The following is a 23563-nucleotide window of genomic DNA, read 5'->3' on the forward strand; positions in this document are numbered from 1 at the left end:
TTGAAGACAGTGATAGCAATCTGGGTTTGTAGTATTAGTTCTCAGATTTCATTCTATGTGAATTAGGTGGAGTCTGAATTATTGTAACATTGAGTTTATAAATTAGATTCACATTAATTAACCTAAACACATGATATTGCCCAAAATGTGTTTGCTTTCAATAACCGATTGATTGAAAATTCATAGGTTAACCGAGCCGGTGTTAGGAGGTAAAGTAATCTTTGAGGTGAATTTGATCTGGTTCTAATTTAAAATAGACTACCACCTCAAATTTATTTTTGCTGCATATTGATGGTAGATGAAATTTGAATACCATGTTTTTGTTCCTAAAAAGATGAAATCTAGTTATGTGCAGCTGATTGCGTAATTCAAGTGCATCTGTATTTTTTGGGTGAGGCTTGAAAGAAGAGTTTTGACTTGAATTTACAATTTTATCTGTAGAGTAGTAGTTAATTAACAAGACCTTGTTACGGTACATACAGTATGTCAGGAATTGAACCTATGAATTGAGTTTGTAAGTTGCGAACTCCTTAATACACCGAAAGACTTATAATAGTTATGAAGGGTTAGCCTAACCTGTATGAAAATTGGCATTCTTGAGAATGATAATGTTATGTTTTTCTGATCTGAGTTTGAGCGTTGAATCCCAAATAATAAAGCTTTAATCTTTTCTGTAAAAAGAGGATGATGAACCAAAAAAAAAGTAATGATTGAATCAGAAGTGAGTGATTTTTTATGGGATTTTGTTGTTTCTCCTTCCTTGTTCTATACATTTTTATGGGATTTTCTGGTTGACACCTGACTTCCCTTTAAAAACAGAAGAGCTCTTGCCATTACTTGACATCAAAATTGATAGAACACTACTTTTGAAATTTGATTATAGGAACTTTTTAGTTGACACTGAATTAAAATATTCATATTAATTTGATCAAAATGATGGAACATTACTGTTGACTTGAGATTGATTACAAGAACTTTTTAGTTGACACTGAACGGAAATATCCATATTAACTTGATCAAAATGATGGAACCTGTGCAAGTTTAATTTCCTTACATATAAGCTTAATTCTCATTATCTCTTAATCAACTATAGTAGCATAATGGACTCACACCGCTGTTTCCTTTTGTTCTCTTTCCCCCCGTTTTGATTTTTGTTCAAGTTAAGCAAAAACTTTATTCTTTCTTCATGGTTGTTATGTGGTGGTCGGCCACGCTTAAACCTGTATGCTTGAGCTTTTTCTATAATATCTTTATTTATCCATAGTGTGTCATGTACCGTATTGTCAATCTTTGGAACCATAAGATGGATCTTTATTTTTTCCTACAGGCACTTGAGGAGGTGGTCATACGAGTACTATCCTCAGTGTTCTGTATTAAGGGCTCTCGAGATTAGGGTTTAACTGGCGCTTGGGTTGGTAAGCCTTATCACTCCTTAGTGTCTTTTCTATGACATCACACTTTCTCGTAATTCTATGCTATTTGAACTCGTCTTAGGATGATATTATTACGTTGTGCTGCACCAAATCGAACGTTTGGGATCAACTAGTTAGTGAATCAGCTCCGTGCTTATTGATGCATGAAATTTGATAGACCTTGAATGGTATTCTGATTTTACTGTTTCACTTCATCTTTAGGAAGTCAGAAATTTGCTGCCATTGGTATTCGGGTATCGCAGTGGATAACTTGCCATGGTCCAGTACTAAAATGTTTCCACAGACCATCGGCACATAGCTGATGCACTAAATAATTCATGAATTCTTATATTCTTACTTACTGCTCGTGATGTTTATCGTCATGCTTTGTGCACCACATTACAGTTCTTACTGTTATGCGTCACTAAATTCCTCTATACACCATGAATTCGGTGTAGCGTCATGGAGCATACCCTTGCTATTACTATATGTATTTCAATATCTATCCTATTGGTTTTGAGTTCAAATGACGACCTCTACAAGGTCGTATTCCGATTCTTGGTCATTCTAGCAACTTATTTTAGATAATGGTGTGTGCAAGGGATATGTCGATGTCGTTTCGTTTAAGGATTATAAGATTGGGATAACTAGTGAAGTTGTTTAAATGTTTTCCAGTTGATTTGAAAGACATCTAAGGTAATTTTGACACAATATTTCTCTCTTGGCAGGTCAGGTTACTATAAGTAAAAGGGGTTACGTGCAAGGACCTTGCAGGGCCTATTTTAAAACCTTGGTCAGTATTACCTCTCTCTAATTTTGAAGGAGTTTGTTTCTTTTTGTCAAAACACTCTGTTATTTCCAAATACATCTAATTAGGATCTTACTTTAGCATTACTATGTCTCCGAGTTGGGAGTATTTCCACTATATTAAGGGTAAGAATTTTGTTGATAAAAGAAAGAGGTAGTCGTAAGACAGGTCCACCTTCTATTTTTCTAAGGCATAGTTGGATAATACCATCTTTTCGTGGATTAGTTTTTGTTGTTATGACTTGAGTGCGGGCTATCTTTGATTGGATGAAAGATTTGATTAGCTTCTTATTCAAGCTGTTAGTTAAGACTGATGATGTTGGAATACCAGTAGATATAAAGTAGGGATAGCATCTGTCTAGTAATGACAGCTAAATCAGCTTTTTTTTTACACCTGAATTTCTAGTATGTGTTTCAGCCATTCAATTTGGTGAATGATTACATTGTAAATTGTGGCTGAATGTATTTTAGTTTCACAAATAAGAATGTTTATAATAATTTGCAGTCTGGAAATTTGAATTTGAAATTATGGATTTTCATGTGATCGGAACCTGGCATTCCCGGGTGATCAGATCAAGGTCGAACCGACCACTGCACCTTTTACTAGATAGTTTTGTGTTTTGTTAGTTGAATCAAATGTAACCAGTTTATACATTCGAGCAGAGTTCAGTAAATACATTTTTCAAGAAAGGTGTTTAAATCCTATTTTAAATTAGGCCTTGTTTTTGTAAATCTCTTTAGTTTTACATTAAATAAATTTGCTTGATTGATGAAATTGGCTTATCAGAAGAGGTATGACTTTATGATTCTATAAAAATATAGATTTCATTGGCTTGAAACCAGTTTGAAGGTTGGTTATATTTTTGATTAACCTTGTTACCCTAAGCCTACTATTTGGTTTAGACAAGTGCATCAATCCTCGGAATGTCCTTGTGACACAAGTTTTGTATTGTTATCTCACGAAATATCCAAAATTCATAACAAAATATGATTCGTGTTTAAGAAATTGACGGGTGGCTAGAAATCTACCGATTTGAAACACTTCTATTTCTTATCTACAGTGTTGTCAAGGAAATAAAGAAAGTCTAAGAAGAGCAGCAGGTAAAACATCAATTCTTATTTTGTTTGCATCATTCAAATTGTGCAGTTTCGTAGTGCGTAGAATATGGTATTGGTTATGTTTCTTGTTGATTTTTCAGTTGATTAACGAGGTGACCGCTAGAAGATCTAAGAAGTATGGTTTAGTTTTGAAATACTTTTTATTTTCATGTTATTCTTGTAGGTGTTGTGCACGGAATTATGAACTAACCTACCAGACTGTTGTGCAGGGAATTATGAAGAGTAGGACGAAATATCTTGGAGAATGAATCATAACTGGTTTCAACTCAAGTATGGAGAACTCACAGTTCCTACTTTTACTACCACTGTGCCAGATTTACTAGCTAAGGTTTGAGTTCTTTCTTTCAGCTTCAATTATGAAAGAGTCATCTCTAGTGTGCTTCGGTTGAACAACCTAGTCGTTTTAACATCAGTATCACTTGTGTTTCGGACGAGGAAATTGAATTATAATGCCCAAATGTTGTGTTGAATTATCTCCCACAATATGCTTTTTTGCTCTTTTTACAGGTTCTGCTGCAAGTTATGGCGATGCAGCAACAAAACCAACATCCTGCCAATAACAATCCAGTCCCAGATATTAAGATTCTGAACAATGCTGCTTTTATTTTGAGGATCGACCACTTTTTGTACTCTGTAGTCTTTAATTTGCGACATTTTGCATCTCTTCTCTTCTTCTCCAATGTAAATTTAAGCAAGTATTCTGTGCTCCTTGATTATGATTAAGTATAATATATATAGATTTTTCTTGTGTTCAATCATTTTGTCTTGGTGACTTCAATTATTCATAGATAGCAGGTTAAAGAGTGTATGGATTTACAAAAAAATTCAGGTTACTCTAACGGTCACCTGAGACTTTTCGGTGACCGGGAAAGTTCAGGTAACCGGGAAATTTCAGTTTCAGGTCACCGGAAACTCTCTGGTGACCTGAAAGTTTTAGTTCAGGGCACCTGGAAGTGCCATTTTCCGGCTTCAAACCTAACAAATTCTCCAACACAAATGCAGTGTTACAAAATTCAGAAATAAAAAGACGCATGTCGTTTGTTAACTGGTTTTAATAGTTATAGAAATAGTTAGCAATCGTTATAACACAGGCTCTACATTACAAAATAAATATGAAGCATAAAATATCAGTAGTTAGGATAAATATTGTAACGAAACAAATGTTTTAGCCTATTTAATTTCCTTAATGGATTAAAAGAGTTAGACAAGTTCCTAACACAATATATAACGCCCTATGGGTAACTGTTTTTTTTTAGTTAGGGAAATTAGCTTGTAGTTTTTGATAACGCTTTTCCTCCACGAGGAAATCCTTGATTTGGTGTAGTGACGACATGAAAAGTCAAGTGGGATTCCTATAGGTTTTGTATATATCATCTTGGAAATTGGAATAAAATACTTACTACCCTAAATGGCTCAGCTAACATGAAGTTAAAATGAGAAACACTTCGATCTTTATTAAGAAGCAATAGAAAATTTTCTTCTCAATTCTGGATAACAATAATTTATGCCTATAAAACACATCTATCACATGATTGTAGGACTGACATGTTAAGCATGTGGGACAAATGGGCCTCAAACACCCTCATGCTTAGAATCTCAGCCTAAAATCAAGTTGTAGACAGTGGAACGTTCATAAACTTATGTTCTAAGCAAGCCCTATGGTAGTGGTCCCTACCCCACATTGTAGGAACACAAACATAGGGATGGATCCCATTTGTGAGGAACAAGTTGCCCATTTGATACAATGTGGGGATGCTAGGTTAAAAATTACCAGCATCGTGCTTTCTCTAAAACACAGAACATCCTTAACTCCTGCGGAGTCACTAGTAGTACAAAGTTTCTTTGTGAATAAAGTTTGCAAGCTTACTAGTTGCGCGCCTGATGCAAAACCAACAGTTGCAAGTTCTCTGAACAAACACATGGTGAACCCCAAATCAAAGTTCGTAACCCATTGGAATTTCAAAGCCAACAAACTGGGAAGTCCAAACTTTGAAGTTTCTAATCTGTACAATCATGACGAACCTACAACTATTGATTCAAAGAACTGACAAACTATTCACACAAACTCTAATTAGTTGTTCTTTTCGGTAATGTTGCATTGTTTCATTCTGCGGCAAGTGAAGCAACCTCGTACAAGTTTATATTGGTTTTAGTGGTGGTGGGAGGGCATATATAAAACAAACAAAGTGGTGGACTAACAGCATATATAAAAATGCTAACAGCATATATAAAACAAACAAATAAAACCTTATAAAAAGTGGTGGTGGGAGGGCATGCCAGCTAGTCCATCATAGTCCCTTCTAAAAATGCTAAAAGAATGATTGAGGACTCAGGATGCAGGCAGACTTCATTGCAAAGAAGTAGCACAGGATTTCCGAAATGCAAAAAGCTGACCACTTGATATCTATTTCAAATTGAAACCAATTCAGACCTAAAGTACTGAAGTACCACTAGAACTTCTGTAAACCTGCAGCTAAAATCCCCTTTGCCTCCTAAAAGCTAGCAGGCATTTAGACTCCAACTCTAAAGGGCTGTGTTTTCCAGTCGAACTTTCAGTAGGAGACATTGTTGAACTAGTTTCGTGCAGGATATGGTGATCAGAATCTTCTAAATAATCTCTGTCAAGGAAAATAATGTTGGCCCTGACATCAATGTTTCCTTCGACAGTTGGAATTCGCTCCCTCTGTTTTGCGAGGTTGATTGGCAACCGTTTGCCAGTGCTATCATACTGCAATTGTGAATCTGCAATTGTATCATGCATCTAATCTTTGCAAGAAAACAATCAGGATGCTGGTATCTGCAAATACTAATTTAATAGCGAGACAAGGTTTCCTAAATGGTGAGCCTATAACTAAATACATATTATATCACTACACCTAAAACTATGACATCCCATATGGCTATATGATGTCATTTTGGAAGGTACAGTCAATTAAAGAGAATATTTTATTTAAATCTTATTTCAAGATCTTCAAACCATGGTGATGCACCTAAACTTACTAATTAAATTAGAGAAGGGGGAAGTTTCCAAAACACTCAAGGATTAGGGCTGTTGTTTTTTTTATCTTCAGGTCCACAATCCTTTTCACCTTCCTACAACACCAATAATCTAGATTTTGGTAAAAAGTCAGAGGAAACAAACTTGAAGTAGTAGGATTCCAAGTCGTGGAGATTGAAACACGTCAAGAGTAAATGCACTTCAGATGCACCGTATACTCATGACCATTAACAAAAAAACTAATTGCATATGCCTATTAAACCCATTAAGCAACAGCAAACAGTTTCAAGATAGAAGTTTCGTAAGAATTAGTGTTACCCTAGAGTTGTCAACTGAAACTGCTTTTCCCTTATCGCGCATTCTAACATGGGGTGATGTGTGAGTTCCTTCAATCTGCCACACAAACAACGTTAAGATTCCAATTCAAAGAATAAATTATGAGTATGGCATAAATATGTTGCAGACAGCTGCAGTAATAATAAAATCAATCTTCAAGAATGGTGGGTAGTACCAGCATTTGCCAAACGAAAAACCAATACAAGTTTAAGAAAGACAAAGTTGCATCCTTGATATGCTTCTTTAAGATTTATGTTCTCTAATTTACTATTACGAAAAATTACAAAGCATGAGATTGGGAATAACTCCACGGCTTAATGACTTCTCAAAGCCGAAGCTTAAGGCAATCATTTAAGGCTCTTATCACCATTCAGATGCAATCTTCAGGATGGACTACTTTTATGTACAAATAAAAAATAATGGAACAATAAAATTAAAAAAATAAAATAAAGTGTAGAATAGCCGACCAGAAAGAAAAGAGTAAGAAATGAGGCACATTTACACTGAAATAAACTTACCTTTGATCCTTCAGTATTTGTCGTGGCGATGCTATCCTGTTATTGGACACTAAGAGTTAGGATTTTCACTTGTTGAACCAAATCTTGAAAAGAACTACAATTTTTATTGAAGTCCATGGATCTAACTATTCTTGAAAACCGGCTTGTAGGGAAAGAGATGTCTAAGGCTTATCATCAATACAACCAAAAACACCAACACAATGGAGATTATTCTCCAATGTTGTTAATAAATGGCTGGCATCACGCTGATGATCGATTACATATGTACCATCACCGGCTATCTTTAAAAAAACCTACCACGCGAAGGTGGCGACCAACTAGATCTCATCAGAGGATTTAAGCTTTTTTTGTTTTATTAAAAAGGGTCAGCGTAGGGATTCCAGCTACTGCTCCTAGTTGGTTAAAGGTGAATCAAGTAGTTGTAACCATTCAACAAATATATTAAAATAGTTTAAGAGCTGTGTAACAACGGCACCTTGCGACGAATATCTAGCGCTCGAATCCACTGGTTGAAAGTTTCTATAAATCCAGAAGAGCCTTCTGTGGAGGCTTTTCCTTCTTTGTCACCAAAATCAGACTCTGCAACTGGTCTTCTACGACGGGTGTCTCTACCATAATACGGGGTTTCATCAACCTGCCACATCAAAAATGACGTTGAACTTTCACTCAAAAAAATAAACTGTATGAGTATGACATATATATGCTACGAACAGCTGCAGTAAGGAAATCAGATTTCAATAACATTGAGTACTTACACAGCCATTCTACCAGACGAAAATTCTAAAATCGTATAATTAGGATTTTCAGTTGAACTATATGATTATTATATCTCTCCCTAAAAAATGTCTTGCAAGAAAAGAGTTACGTAACTAGTCACTAATAGAAACCAAAAACACGTACTCAATGTCTCAACATAACATATGCTTTAACACTCAGTATATTATATGCACTGTCACTGGCTGTCTTTAAAAACACAAGGTCTACAGCTGGTTTTAGTTGTTGACCAAATATATTTCATCAGAGGAATTCCGAGAGGAAAAAAACAAAACAAAAAAGGAGTCGGTGTAGAAATTTGAACTACTGCTTCCAGTTGGTTAAAGGTGAATCAAATAATTGTAACCATTCCAAAAAAAAAAAACAAAAAAACAAAAGCTTAAGAACTGTGTAACAACGCACCGCACGTCTTATATATTCGATTTACGGTTGGACTCAGTTCCCCTGGTTGAAACGTTCTGTAGAATTGAGTCCCCAAGAGCCTTTTTTGGAGGCATTTCCTTCTTCATCATCCTCATTAGGAAAATTAGACTTATCCCGAGTCTGATTTCCGTCATCCCTGTGTGATGTGGGAGTTTCTTTACTCTGCCGCATCAGAAACGTGAAGTTATTATCTATTCGCGTAACAAACTTTATGAGTGTGACAAAAGTAAGCTACGAACAGTTGCAGTACCTATATGTATTTTCAATAATATTAAGTAGATACCACCATTTGCCCAAACAAAAATTCAACAGGGGTTTGAGATATAGCTGCATCCTTGATATGATAGCATCAATCAATTAAGGCTTTTGGTAGTTTCTTCTATTGTACATCTAATTACATTGGATCTATGTTGCAAAAAGTGTTATCTAATTACAAAGAACCATTTAACCAAAGGGCTGTATAGCTGACCAGAAAGATGAGAGTAAGAAACGAAGCACATTCACAATAAATTAAACTTGCCATATATCAAGATTCTAGTGTAATCTTACCTTTGATCCTTCTGTATTTGTTGTGGCGATGATCTCCTGTTTATTGGACACTAAAATTAGGATTTTCACTTGTTGAACCAAATCTCAAATGAACTAGTATGATTATTATTGAAGTCCATGGATCAAACTCTCCTAGAAACCAGCTTTGCAGGGAAAGAGGGTATCATCAGTAGAACCAAAAACACCAACACAATGTGACATTATTCACAAAATAACATATGCATTAACATTCAAATGCTAATAAAAATCCTCCGGAAAAAAAATGCTAATATATGGCTGGCATCATTATGATCAATTAATATTTACCGTCACCGGCTTATACATGGAAGAGAGAAACAACCACACAAAGAAGAAAAAGTCTACTGGTTTTTGTAGTTGACCAACTACATTTCACCAGAGGAATGAGTTTTTTCTTTTCCAATTAGAAATGGTCAGCGTAGGGACTTGAACTAGTACTGCTCCCAGTTATTAAAGGTGAATCAAGTAGTTGTAGCCATTCCAAAAAGAGAAAAAGAAAAAAAATAGTTTAAGAGCTGTGTAACCACGGCACCTTGCGTATTGTATTTTCATCTAGCCTTTGAGCGCTCTTCCACTGGTTGAAAAATTCTTCAGAGTTTAGTTCAAAAGAACCTTTTTGGGAGGTACCTGCTTCTTTGTCATCCGACTCTGCAGCAACAAATAATGATCAGCAAAATACTAAAACTTGTACCAATAACACACGGAAATCAAGAAGTAATACCAACAGAGGATTTGACATCATGAACATTCGGAGGTCTTTTCCGGCCGAAAGGAAATTGCAAAATATTGTAAGGTACAAGTGTTAGCAAGAACTTGTAGATGATAAAAGCTAACCCTACGACAACTATCAAAAGCTTCAAAAGCCACCAAAACGCCATTATGATTTTAATGGAAATGTTTCAAAGAAAGTCTACAACATCATAGAGGAGAGAGAGAGAGAAGTATATGTGAAAATGGTGAAGATTGAGATGGAAAAAGTCAAAGACAATGGATTAGTTAACTACAAATCTTCCCTTTGATTCACGATAACAAACAAAATCAGAGCACTATCCTATATATCGAATCACTATCTATTCAAATTCATCCGTTGGATTATCTATATTTAAAAGTCAGCCATTGAAGCACATTTCACATGTTTTCTTTTAATAACATGTTGGGTTTTAGCTGGTGCATTATTGTACTACCTAGTGGATTTATTCAAAGAATCTGTAGTTTTGTTAGTACCTCCCGTTGAGATTTTTGTATTATTGGGGCGTGAAATGGTGAAGTTACAATGGAGCTTGATCACGAGGATCAAAATGTGAACATTTTTTGGTTTCTGCAAGTTTATAGATTTGATGGTATGGGAAGTTATTACAACAGAGAACAGGATTTAACAAAACTATAGAAGGTAAGGGTAGAGAGGTTTAATTGGTATCATGTGTCGGCACAATACTAATTCGTCTGGATATCATGTATCGAAGACTCAAAGTCACATGCTTAGTGTAAGCTTTTTCACAATGTCAACACCTATCCAGACCAACATTCAAGTAAGGAAAATGAAAACTCAAACACAAGAGAAGTTTTCATTTCATTGAAGCCAATTAACAAACACTTGAATAACATACAAATAAACTGGAAAAGAAGACCTACCTGAGCACCGGCAAAGGTGGGCAACGACGTCTTTACTGGATTGCTAATTGACGGCTTCTTTTACTGCTCAGATTAAATGACGTAACAATCCAATTTTACGATTTACAAGTAGAAATGAATGTTTGAGCAAATCCTAATAAAACTCAACAAAATGAAGAAAAAACAGGTACACAATCAATTTACCTTTCCAATAAGAACAGATATAGACATCTTGTAGTTCCCATCCATATTTTAGTGCAAGCTTCTTAAAAACTCCCAAAAGTTGTGATCAACATGTCTAATTTGCCGGGAAACTAAGAAGCAAGAAATTAAAATCATTCAAGCAAATCATCCAACAGTTCAATAGCATACAATTAAGAAAAATCTTGAAAGAATGGTGTTGGGTAGGCGTTGGGCAACGACGACTTTACTGGATCGCCAATTGAGCAGCGACGGCGGCTCTATTTTCAAAGCAAAAGTTTCAAGCAAGGGAGGAGGGGCTAACAAACAGAGGGCGGGATCTCGTTGACTAAAGTCAGCAAGATTACAAAGTTCTGCATATCACCACCATCTATGAAGTTTCTCTATGTTAGTTGGATTTGGAGTTTTTTAACATTTGATTTGAGAATCTTCTCAAATCATAACATTGTCAGATCAATCCAAAATCACAAGGCGTAATAAAGTTGGAGGAGTGAAATATCACACATTCGTTATGTATGCGAAATAACAACCATCTAATATAAGTGAAGACCGTCACACATAGCAAAATTGAGATGACGTATCTGATGATGTAAGCACAGTCACGAGTAAAGTGTGATGATTTATGCGAAGTGTAAAGTGTGCGAATGTACATGAGCGATTGTAACAAACGGTGATTCCGAAAATAGGGGATCTATTAGCTGTCATCCACTATGTAATATGTTATATAAAGGGAAATGCTATCATGTAATGGGGAGAGTTAGTCAAGAAATTAGGAGAGAGAAAGTTTATTTGGAGAGCAAGTTAAGTCTTTGTATTATCTTGTATCCAACTTAAGATCTTAATGAATAAACGAATGATTTTCACCATGATTTCTTAGAGTATTGTTTAGATTCTTGTATGGATGTGGTTGTTGGATTTCCTGCAACTATATTTTGGCGCTAGAAACAGGGAGGGTCATAAATCCTGTTGGTGAGTCTATAGAATCTTGGAAAGTGAGATCTGGCAATTTTCGAGAAGAAAAAGATGAAAAGTGAAGAATCTATAGAGAAAGTAAGAATCATGATGATACGAGGAAGAGGTAGAAATATACGCTGTAATTCTATAACTAAAACGTCAATCTCCGATGCGGATTTTCAAGTAGGAATAACAGGAAGAATACACAAACGAGATTACAAAGGAAAGAAAGTGGAGATGGTGGAAAAAGAATCTCCATTAAAAGAATGGGAGAAAACGGAGATAACGTTTGCAGCAGATGAAATTCCGGAAGAAAATTTAAGCGGACAGATCCGTTGGTAATTACAGTAACAGCTGAGCGAAGAGAAAACAATGAAATGATGAAGAAATCAGAGGAATGAGCGATTAATAGAACGTTGGTGGATACAGGAAGTGCTGTTGATATCTTATTCTATCGTGCGTTCAAAGCCATGGGATACAAAGATGCCGATATGACATGTCCAACTTACAATGTACATAGATTTAATAAAGCAGTGACAAAACCAAAAGGAGAAATAACGATGTGAATACTGTTGGGAGAAATAGAGACGAAGATAACACTATGCATGATTGATATAGAATCACCATACAACATGTTATTGGGGAGACCATGGGTGCACGCGATAAAGGCTGTAGCGTCAACACTACATTAGTGCATTAGATTCCCAATTCCAAGCGGAATAGGCGAAAATTAAAGGAGATGTTACGAGTGCGAAGATTTGCAACCAAGTAGATGTAAGAAATTATGAAGAACGTGCAAAGAAGCGAAAGGATCGCTGGAGAAACGTGAAGGAGTTAAAGAAGGAAGAAGAATTTCGGATATACATGATTAGAACGAATGAAGGAAAAGGAATACCAAGCGAGATACCAGAGAAGGAAGGTGAACCAATTCAAGAGATTAAGGAGTCAACACCAATGGGAGAACCAAGAGCGAATTTCACTGCTGCAGAACCAACAAAAGAAATAAATGTTGGCACAGAAGAAGAACCAAAAATACTAAAAATAGGAACTAAAATGGATAAAGAAGAAGAAGAAAGAACAATAAATATCTTGCGAGAGTATAGTGACATCTTCGCATGGGATATGCAGGAGATTCCAGGAATAGATCTGTCTGTTGCATGCCATAAATTGGATATTAACAAGAATGCAAAGCCATTTAAGCAAAGAATAAGGAAGATCGCAACAACATATCATCCTCAAATAGAAGCAAAGTTACAAAAAATGTTAGAGGCAAAGATTATAAGACCAGCAAAATATCCGTAATGGATAGGAAACATGGTCGTGGTGCCAAACAAAAATAAGGGGATCAGGATTTGTATAGACTTCGGTGACTTAAATAAAGCATGCCCGAAAGACAGTTTTCCTTTGCCAGACATCCCGCAGATGGTAGAATCAGCATCAGGAAATGATAGACACTCGTTGTTGGATGGATATAAAGGTTATAATCAAATTCCTTTGGCTGAAGAAGACCAAGAACATACTACCTTTTTCGCACCAAGAGGATTATACTGTTATACGAAAATGCCATTTGGATTGAAAAATGCGGGTGCGACGTATCAGAGAATGGTAGAAAAAGTATTTGCGAAGTGGATACATACAACATTGGAAGTCTATGTAGATGATATGCTTGTAAAGAGTAAAGAAGCAGAGGATCATGTGGATAATTTGAAAGAAATATTCGAATAGATGCGAAAATTTAATATCAAAGTAAACCCAGAAAAATGTGTCTTCGAAATGTCATGGGGAATTTTTTTGGGTTACATAGTATCCAAGGAAGGAAGTGCATGGTGGCCCCTTTCCTACTTCCCACTAAATTCATTCTCTCACTCAATAGTTCAAACAAAAGTGACAAACTAAAGTAATATAGGTTTGAGCATGTGTATTGAGATGTTTGTTAAAATTAGGAAGGATAATAGATGATCAGTTGATTCTATTAAATAAGCAATCTCTAAAAGAATTTACAAGCACATGATTTTTCCGTCAATGCATATAGCTTGACAAATTAATGTAAATACTTATTTTCTAATTCAAAAAGAATGGACAATTGGTCTTGACGGACAATATTCAAGCAGTGGGATTCCAAAAAACCATGCGCATTGATGTTAATATAGATCAGATGCAAGTGTACAAGATGACTGAACCACATCTACACTAATACAAATCAGATCAACCTTGTATGTCGGGAAACCAGCAGTAACTCATGAGCCTTAACAAGAAAGTAATCCATCAAATGAGATAAGCCTATAAAATTCATAAAGCAACAGAAAACAGTTTCAAGAAGATCATACGAAATAATGTTACCGCAGTCGCTGCTGTCAAATACTCTTGGCTTACAGGACCAGATAAATATTCTGAAGACATGCAAATACAGCAAACCACTTTCTTGTTCAACTCGCTTCTTCAATCTGCTGATTCATAACAACGTTAATGCCCCCTGAAACAGGAAATTTAATGGAAATGACGAAACTAAAAATCATAACAGAATCCTCAAAAACAGAAGATTGAAATAAAAAGCTTCTAATGCCTACATGCAAATTGTCAATTTTAAATTCCCCCTGAAAACTCGAATGGGCAAACACTGGTAGTGGATCTTACCCCACATCGCAACCATTATGTTGTGAAAACCATAGAGATGGATCCCATTTGTGAGAGAACGAGGTGTCCATCCCCATGGTTTTTACACCATGGAGGTTGACATTTCCCTATAACGTGGAGTAGCACTCACCAAAGTGCAGTATCAATAATACAAAGTTTCTTAGGGAATTATGACATTAAGTTTTCAAGCTTACTAACTGCACTTCAGATACCAAAACAATAGAACAAGCTCTACAAACAAACACACGGTGATTATCATATCAAAGTCAGTAACCCCATTGGAATTTCTAAGCCAACAAACTGGGAATTCCTAACTTTGAAATGTCAACTCTGCACAACCATAACCATGAAGAACATCCAACTATGAATCCAAAGAACTGACAAATTATTCATACAAACCCAAAGTTGCTGTCCTTTTTAGTTTTTAATGCCGTATTTCGCAACAAATGATGCTACTTCATACAGCTTTAACAAACAGACAAGCAAAACAGCCAGTTTAGGATTTTACAAGTAGAATTGAATGATTAAACATAACCTACTAAAACTCAAAAAAAAGGTGGTTAGAATCATTTGATGGACCTTATACGTGTACAGTTTATGAACGCTAAAGCACAAATTAATCTGGCAACAAAGTTTCGTTTAGTTCTCCTCCTTTTGCTAACCGACGAGAGTGCATCAAAACTTCAGTCGTTCACTCTTCGCATGAAGTGACCAAAACCGTGCTAAATATGACGGGAAAAGGACGAAATATACATGTAGATAGCTCTTCTATTTTGCTTTGGATTTTGCACAGACATTCTAATACACTCCCCAAAGTTGTATGTGTCAGCTCAGCAAAACGAGGACGAAACTACAACTAATGATTCAAAGAACTAACAAATCATTTTTATAAACTCCGTGTTGTTGTTATTTTCAATGTTGTATTTTGCAACAAATGATGCTGCTTCATAAATCTTTATAAAATTTGTTCTAACGAACAAGCCAGACAGCCAGTTTTAGGTTTTGCAAGTAGAATTCAATGATTAAGCAATTCCTACTAAAACTCAAGAGAAAGAAAAGGGGTTAGAATCATTTGATGGACCTTCAACATGCACGGTTTAGGAACGTTAAAGCACAGATTTCTCCTGTACACTGGCAACAAAGTTTAGTTTAGTTCTCCTCCCTTTGCTAAAAGAGAGTGCATCAAAACATCTATCATTCACTCTTTCGCATGAAGTGACCTAAACCGTGCTAAATATAATGGGCCTAAGAAGAAACTCCTTATAATATGGGTTTCAATTAGCCATTTGCTCATATAGTAGTTTTCCTTTGCCACACTTTCTCGACTCCATTCTTTCAAGAGCTCGGCTAAATTAGCCATGTATTACTACTGAATGAAAACCATGGATGTATATAAAGCTACTTTGATGTGCTGGTTAGGTGCTAAGACTAGATACCTATATAAATCTCCTCGTTCATACCTTTATTAAAATCAAAATGTACTATGTTCTTCGTGTCAAATCACTTTCCACTACAGTAGTAATAGATCCCATAATTAACTGGGCAATAATACACCAGCTCAAATCTGAGAAAACCAGTCACTTTGCATATGATCTACCTAGGGATGCACATGGATCCGTTTTGGTCGGTTTTGGCCTCATCCACCACCCAATCCACTGATGGCGGGTAACAGAAGTTGTCACCCGCAACCGACCCAACATCACAATGGGTCCGTTTTCACCCGACCCACATTACGGCGGGTTTGGTCGGGTGGGTGGTGGTTACCCACCATAAAATAAAATGACATTACATAATAAAGTTGATGCAAAGTTGCAAACTCCAAAATTGATAAAGCTAACAATAAAAAAGAACAGAGTTCAATTGTTCAAAGCTCAAAAGATAAAAGAGTGCATGACTATTGAGTATTGCCTACTATACTAAAGCCTAATATCATATAAAGCGACCAGCAGCAACTCGCTGCAAAGATGTGGATGTTTTACCTCCGAATGCGCTGAAAGCCTGAAATAAAACGAAGTCTGTAAATTAGTTACAGTAACAAAGATGAACTCAGAAAGATCAAGCTACTGACAATGACCCTTGGCGTCATTACCTTGTCTAAGCCAATAAGAATCAATCATCTATGACGATGGAAGAAGCAGCAAGGTCACCGAATAGCTCTACAAGCGAAATGAACAATTAGAATGAATGAAAGGGTAGATGAATTTCTTGAAACAAGTAAAATAGCTCTGCAAGCGAAGTACCTTTCTACCTCAGATCTCCCATTGTCCTCCACATTACTCAAATTCAAGTCCTTACTGATATACAAGTATAGAACAAGTTATTGTGTGTGTGCACCATATATGTGTAGTTGCTTATAAAATCAGAATCAGGTTAATCATTAGAGATGCGAGCTTATCTATATGGAGCAGAAGAAGTTACAGACTTGAACGAAGTAGATGAATAGATATTCTTTCCATAATCGAAGAGAAGTACAAGGAATTTTTTTTTGCTCGCGCGACTGCTCAAGTAGCATTACAACCAACCACAGCTAGAACCAAAACCAAATTAAGTAATTTCTTGACAATTAAATTATTCAATAACAGTTATACAAGGAAGCTACAAAAATTAGATCCAACATAAGATCTAAGAAAAACTAGCATTTTAAAACTTCTTATCAACCATTTTGCTACTAAAGAAATACCCTTCAACGTTTGCTGCTTATTGAAACGAATAAACCCGATCAAAATAAAAAGTATCATCCTCATACCTGCGCCGATACAAACCATCCCTGTGATCCTCAAAATAGCAATTATTCCCACATATAGGGTCCTCTCTTCTGGCCTTGGCCTTGTATACATGATATCCACCTTGAACAAGGGTTCCTTCTTCGGTATAAAACCACAGATCCGCTGAGAAAACCATGTCACTAATGATTAAAATGCGAAACAGTTTCAAACTTCATTCGGCATAATTATCCATGAGGATAAATAATAATAAGCTAGAACTTATATACATCAAATTGGAAGGAACCGCCAGCATTACACAAAACAAACACTACAATAAATTGCATCTTCAGATCTCACTAAATGTAAACCAGCAAGAGTTCACAGACTTCATAGATTCCTATTTCATTTTCGAGGCTGACAATTTTGAATCCTACTCCACCAGCAAAATCTATATCGACACACCTAATTATTGTTCACCGAAATTCTGATACCCACTTAGGGCACTAATTCATGCCAATTTCATACTCTTATGTATATATCTATCTCTTCTAATACCCAATTAGGGCATGCCAAACTCATACTACTACCTATCAATCTCAACTGAAACTGATGATTCTGTACAAGAGTGAAACAAAGAGATAGGTAAAATTGCTAAAGTACCTGACGGGCTAATCTTTTGTAAGCGGCTTTAATATCTTTACTTGTAGCAGATTTTGGAACACCAAGTGTTGAATAATAGTCAGCAGCTGCTCTAATCACAATACCACCGAAACGACGTTTACGAGCTGAAGAAAATGATGATGATGATGAGAAGAAGAATTTATTGTTACTAATGTTCTGATTGTATGAAGAATAAAGAGATTGTAAGGGTTATTTATGTCTACTACTACTAATAGAGTAATCTGAGTTTCGACCGGATGAAAATAATGTAGGTTTTTGTTCAGAAATTATGAACAAAAATGTGATTAGGGTTTGTTCAGTAATCTGAGTTGGAGACCTGTCTGAGAAGGAGAGAAGAGGCCGCGGAAGAGAAGGGTTCGTGAAAAATGCGATTAGGTTAGGTATTTTATTCATCAATTCAACGGCTGTGATAATTCATTCTAAATTAGAATTAGATAATCTAAGGGTCAAGAATCCTATGTTAGTTTTGGGCGGGTGGGTGGGTCGGTTCGGGTGACGGAAGTTTCTACCCGCAACCGACCCAAGATATGTGGGTTCTGGCGTGCCTCACCCATAGTCGACCCATGTCTAGGTGGGTTGAATCGGGTGCGGGTATTTTTGGTCGGGTATGGGTAGGATCGGCGGGTTGGGTCGGGTATGTGCAGCCCTAGATCTACCATCCTGTTTTTTTTCTTTTTCCTGAGGTCTGACTCGTCCGGATCTGATTAGAATCACTCAACTTTTCCATATCTAATTCAGCGAATTGTTTTTTTGAAACGGATTCTATATTGATTCCCCCTCTCCTCCCTTCTCTCTCCTCATCTCATTGATTATCTTAATCAGAACCCAATCTTTGATTTGTGTAATGAACAAAGTCCAAGGAAAATCAATTCAAAATCTGGGTCCTTTTCCATAATCCACCAATACAGATATTCATGTCGGAAATTCTCTACTTCGCATCATCAACTTGTATATTTCAGACTCTGAATGATTCGAGGTGAAGTTTTTCTCTCCGGGTTCTCTCTTTTATAATCATCATTCTATTCTATTATGATTGAGTCAAAATTTGTGGGAAAATATTTCTATGCTATAAGTGTTTGATTTTGTTACTCTATGAAAAATGGTTAGCAAGATCTGATCAATTGCTAATATATTTGTTGTTGATCTGTTGAATTAATCTAATTTTGAAGAGATCAACAAAGGGTTTTGTTTTTCGATTTTGTAATTTGAAAGTTGTTACTATGGAGCTTGAAATGGAGGATCAAAATGTGGAAGAGGTTGAGACAATAGATACATTGGATAGAGATCCCTCTACTGAATTTCCTCTTAGGGAGTCTCGGCTTTATCGGACTCGATTCCCTGGTGCTGTTAGACAAAAGGCTTATAGATTTGATGGTGTAGGAGGTTATTATAACAAAGAATGGGATTTAACAGAAGGTAGTGGTAGAGAGTTTAATTGGTATCATGTTGAATTACCAAGAGGGAATCAGAAACTATCAGTGCTGGCACAATACTTAATCGATGTGCTTTGTCCGCCTTTGAAACTACAGGATATACTGTCGCTTGTGACGAATGGACCGTTTTGTGGTCATGTTGATGGGGCGTTTGTATTTAGGGTGAATTCACCTGGACCAGGGTCGAGTAACTTTACACTTAGGATTGCTGCTAGAGTAACAGAGAATTCGTTGATTACTGTGTCGTTGGGGCGTGTTCCTAGATTGGGGTTCTCACCGACGGGGCAATCTCTACTTTCAGAGATTCCTAGTGTTGAGAGTCCTAGTAGTCGGCGTAAGGATGAAGAGTTGGAAAATGGTGGTGCAATTGTCATTAGGGAACATGTTCTTGAGTTTCTGTTGACAATGAATCATTCTGAAGAAGCTGATAATCCTGTACCCAAGACTACCGCGAATCTTGTGGTGCATGTTATTGACACACACATGGACCACCTTCAGGATATAGTTACCAAGCTTGAGATGGAGTTGGACTCAGTTGAGATCGAACTAGACAAAGGTAATTTTTCTTTTTAATAATAATTTTTAAATTTTTATCTTTCTCTGTTGTTGTTTGCATTACCACGTTCATGTTAATTGAGTGAGTCATGCATTGTGGTATATTAGTGTCAGATAGTAGTTGAGGGAGGTTTCTCATGTTTAGCTATCTAATTTACTTTGGCACTTCAAATGCATTATCAACCCTCTCATGGGCCATTATGCATCCGTTATTGTTATATAATGGCATCTACCCTCAAATGATGATTTGAAGCTTAAAATCCTATTACCCTCTCACTCTTGCCCGTTCTCTGTTCTCTGTTCTCCAGAAAGTTTCAAAGCCGAAGATATCCCCCTCTTTCCTGAACTTCCATGGTTCTTAGAAATGACTATCTATCAAGGACAACTCCTCTAAGTTTTATTTTTCATCTTATTGAATCACTAGGCAAGTAAACCAATCTACCTATTTCTGAATCATTGTTGCACGATCCATTGCTTTTTTTTTCCCTGTATGCTTTTGTATTTTTCTGGTGCTCTAGAATACTGGTAGAGAAAATTAGTTCGCCAATGGGAAACCGTTGGTCGATCTTTTTCTCAATAGAATCACACGTAATCAATCGAAGCACTATCTTATTTTTATTTTGTCCATAGTTCTCGCCTTATATTTCTGTTGGATGTAGGTGGTTTTGCATTGAAAAAGCAAATGCTGGATGACAGAAGATTCCCCAAAATGCACCTGAATATACAGCGCCTCCTACAGGTACTTTCAAGTTTCAATCTGTGTCAACAGTGATGAATGGTCTCTTGTGGTGTTATTTATATTTGATCCAGAATGAGGCAGTCTTAAGGTTCAGTGATTCACAAGATGCTACATATTCAGCTTTCATAGTATGACATTAGCTTTTAATTTTTGTTACTATCTAAGGTGATCCAGCATTTGTTTTTTCAGGTGCATTTTGGGGATTCTTGTGTCTTCCAGCATTTGCTTTTGCAAAACTGCTGGATGACAGAAGGTTACCCAAAATGCACTCGAATATACAACGCCTCTTACAGGTACTCTCAACCTGTACGTGTGAACAGTGATGAATGGTGTCTTGTGGTGTTATGAGCCTAAAATGAGACGAATATTTTCTGAATGTTTAATGACTCATAAGCTGATATTCCGCTTTCATAGTATGACATTAGTTTTTACTTTTTGTTATTATCAAGGTGATTGCGCATGGGGAGCAAGTGTTTCCACGTGTTAAAGAAAAATGCACGACGAAGAGTTGGTTTGCGAGTGAAGATATTGTTTCACTAGAAGAGTTAGTTGGACGTCTTAGGAGGCTAAAAGAGAATGTCGGATTTATAGCTAATCGTGTTACAGCAATCCAGGCTGGTCTTGATAGTTGGCAGGCGGAACAAATAAACAGAAAGCTTTATTATCTTTCCTTCCTGTCGATCATATTCCTCCCTTTATCCATCATAACTGGAGGTACATTATTCTCGTAGTTCTTTATTATCTTCATCATTTTGCTTCATCTATCTGTTATAATTTCGTAATGCTGAATCTCATGGGAATCTAAATTTGATCGTCTCCAACTGTTTCTCTTAATCAACAGTGTTCGGAATGAATGTCGGAGGTGTTCCATGGACTGAGCAAAAAAATCCTAAACTAAAAGATGGATTCCTCAATGTGATGCTCATCTGTGTAATAACACTCTTTTTAGTATTTCTCTGCTTCATGTTCCCAACTGTCTATGTCTATATATCTTCATGGAGAAGGCGAAGGGCACTTAAGAGGAGTTGGTCCTTGAATAGAAAATCGTTTCTAAGAAGAACCATGGGAGTTCCAGAAAGAGGGGGATATCTTCGGATTTGAAATTTTTCTGGTAAGCATCCTTCCTTATCATACTTTCTAAACTCTGGCTTTGAGAACTTATCTTAATGAGACAGAACTTTATGAGGAAAACTTGCATATCCTGTCATCGATATCTCGGATGGTTCTCACGCATTACTCCTTGAACGATTATGCATGTAAGCTGTTGTACAGATAAGAAGGTAGGGGTAGTATATTAGCCGTGAGATGTGAAATATGTGAAATATAAGAGAACTTTTAGCTAATAATTCAATACATGTTGGATTTCGGACATAAAAAACGGAAGTAGGCAGTGCAGTTGATTGTAAAAATCCTCATTCCCCATTGAAGTTTCATTTTGTCTCCATCTATTCCTTGTGGAAATGTTCTGGTATGGGATGTTGTAGAGTCAGCACCCTCTGTAAACATCAACTTTATAAATCATTGAAGTCAAGTGTAATTTAGATTTCAAATGTCAATGTTTTTGACAACTATTGAATTGGTTCATTTTTCGCATTTGTTGCTGGTTTTAGTTCCTTTTGTTTGTATCTTTTGACAGCAATTATATCCTGTATGAAATATGGCTTCAGTTTGCTCTGTCAGGTCCTCGTAATTCTCTTAAGAAGAGAATAAACTTTTTAGCTAGTCGAAATAGTTGAACCCATGACTGGTGGTGTTTAAATTCCTCAGTTGATGAACACACTGCGAAAGCAATTACAGAAACTCATCTCATCTGATGGAGATAGTTTCACCGGTTTGTGTCAGTGCAACATCATTTTGAGAACTTGAAGATATACATTCAGTCATGTCTATACAAGATTTTTCTTATTTACTTTGCAAAGAAACAAAAACAGAAAAGGTTAATAAATTTAAATTCATGACTGGCCCTTTGTGGCCAAGAATTGTGGAGATAATGGATGAAACTGGATAGGCATTGTGTGGCTTGTTTTTGGATTATAACCAGCAACCCATCCTATTATACGTGGCTCAATTTTGCTTTTACTATTTTTTTTCCCAATTTTTATTAATTTGTACCTTTGAATGTATTCTTAGCCTCTTTATTAATAATACAGTAATAGCAAATTTGTTGGTGTTGATGGTGCCAATTTACCTCAAAATGGTTGGTGCAGTGTCAGTACTATTACCTGCAAAGGATCTATACTGATAATACTAAGAGCAAGTCTTATCTTGGAATCCAACCTATTCCAAGTGTCCATGGAATGTCAAGTCTAGTGGCTTCCAAGTTGGGGTCTTTCACAGAAAATCTAAGCAGGGTTCCATGATTTGGTGGAATGGTCCGTGGAATCTATGAAAACGCTAATAAGAATAGCGTAAAACGCTATTAAGAATATCATAAAATGCTATCAAGAATAGCGCTAAAAGACAAAAAACGTTATTAAGAATAGAGCTTAGCTCCAATAAGAATAGCGTTTTCTTTTATTCGTAGATTTAAACTGAGTTGTTAAGAATCTAACGGCTGAGGAAAAAGCTCTATTCTTAATGGAGCTAAGCTCTATTCCTAATAGCGTTTTTTTAACGATATTAAGAATAGCGTTTCTACTATTCCACCATTACACTTGCGCTTCCATCCACAGTTCCAAATGCTGAGGTGGCGTGGAAGATGGAAGATGAATGAATTCCAACATAAGACTTTCTCTAATAAACATATCATGTGCCAAGTAAATGAATTAAATCTCAGGTGATCTAACTCAAAGCAGTGTATTCTTTTCTAAAACCACACCCTTTCAGGAAAATGCCTTCAAAAGCACCAAAATGTCTGTTCCCCTCAAGAAACAACACTGCAAGATTTTACATTAACCGATTCAATTTCCAACAATTTTACCCTGCATTACTGCGCTATTTTATATAATATAGATAACTAAAAAACCTGTTTAGCAACCAGAAATAGAAGTCATTCCACAAAAAATATATATACATATATATACATATTAAAGATTATTGAATGGTGATTAGCAGCAAATCTCATTAATCTATATTTACCAACTTCACAAAAAGTGT

General features: G+C 36.2%; 1 protein-coding gene and 2 long non-coding RNA genes across 4 annotated transcripts; 1 reads left to right on the top strand and 2 right to left on the bottom strand.

Moving 5' to 3' along the window:
- Positions 1–5511: 5511 nt before the first annotated feature.
- On the bottom strand, positions 5512–11222 carry LOC113286614. The gene is made up of 9 exons (XR_003329382.1): positions 10770–11222; positions 10587–10649; positions 9487–9602; positions 8937–8972; positions 8367–8549; positions 7666–7824; positions 7191–7226; positions 6655–6729; positions 5512–6066 (listed from the first exon to the last, which is right to left on the bottom strand). It is a non-coding gene; the product is annotated as an uncharacterized LOC113286614 (long non-coding RNA).
- Positions 11223–16169: 4947 nt separating this feature from the next.
- On the bottom strand, positions 16170–18079 carry LOC113286613. 2 transcript variants are annotated; one of them, XR_003329381.1, is made up of 5 exons: positions 17720–18079; positions 17101–17242; positions 16595–16881; positions 16444–16510; positions 16170–16352 (listed from the first exon to the last, which is right to left on the bottom strand). It is a non-coding gene; the product is annotated as an uncharacterized LOC113286613 (long non-coding RNA). The 2 variants fall into 2 exon arrangements; XR_003329380.1 differs by having other exon boundaries at positions 16595–17242.
- Positions 18080–18479: 400 nt separating this feature from the next.
- Positions 18480–22080, top strand: LOC113286615 (zinc transport protein ZntB-like). The gene is made up of 4 exons (XM_026535175.1): positions 18480–19729; positions 20388–20467; positions 20917–21181; positions 21309–22080. Exons 1-4 carry the CDS (start codon positions 18961–18963, stop codon positions 21566–21568), a joined length of 1374 nt encoding a protein of 457 aa, XP_026390960.1. The 5' UTR covers positions 18480–18960; the 3' UTR covers positions 21569–22080.
- The last annotated feature ends 1483 nt before the right edge of the window (positions 22081–23563 follow it).

The sequence above is a fragment of the Papaver somniferum genome, chromosome 6, assembly GCF_003573695.1.
Source record: "Papaver somniferum cultivar HN1 chromosome 6, ASM357369v1, whole genome shotgun sequence".
Classification (NCBI taxonomy): domain Eukaryota; kingdom Viridiplantae; phylum Streptophyta; class Magnoliopsida; order Ranunculales; family Papaveraceae; genus Papaver; species Papaver somniferum.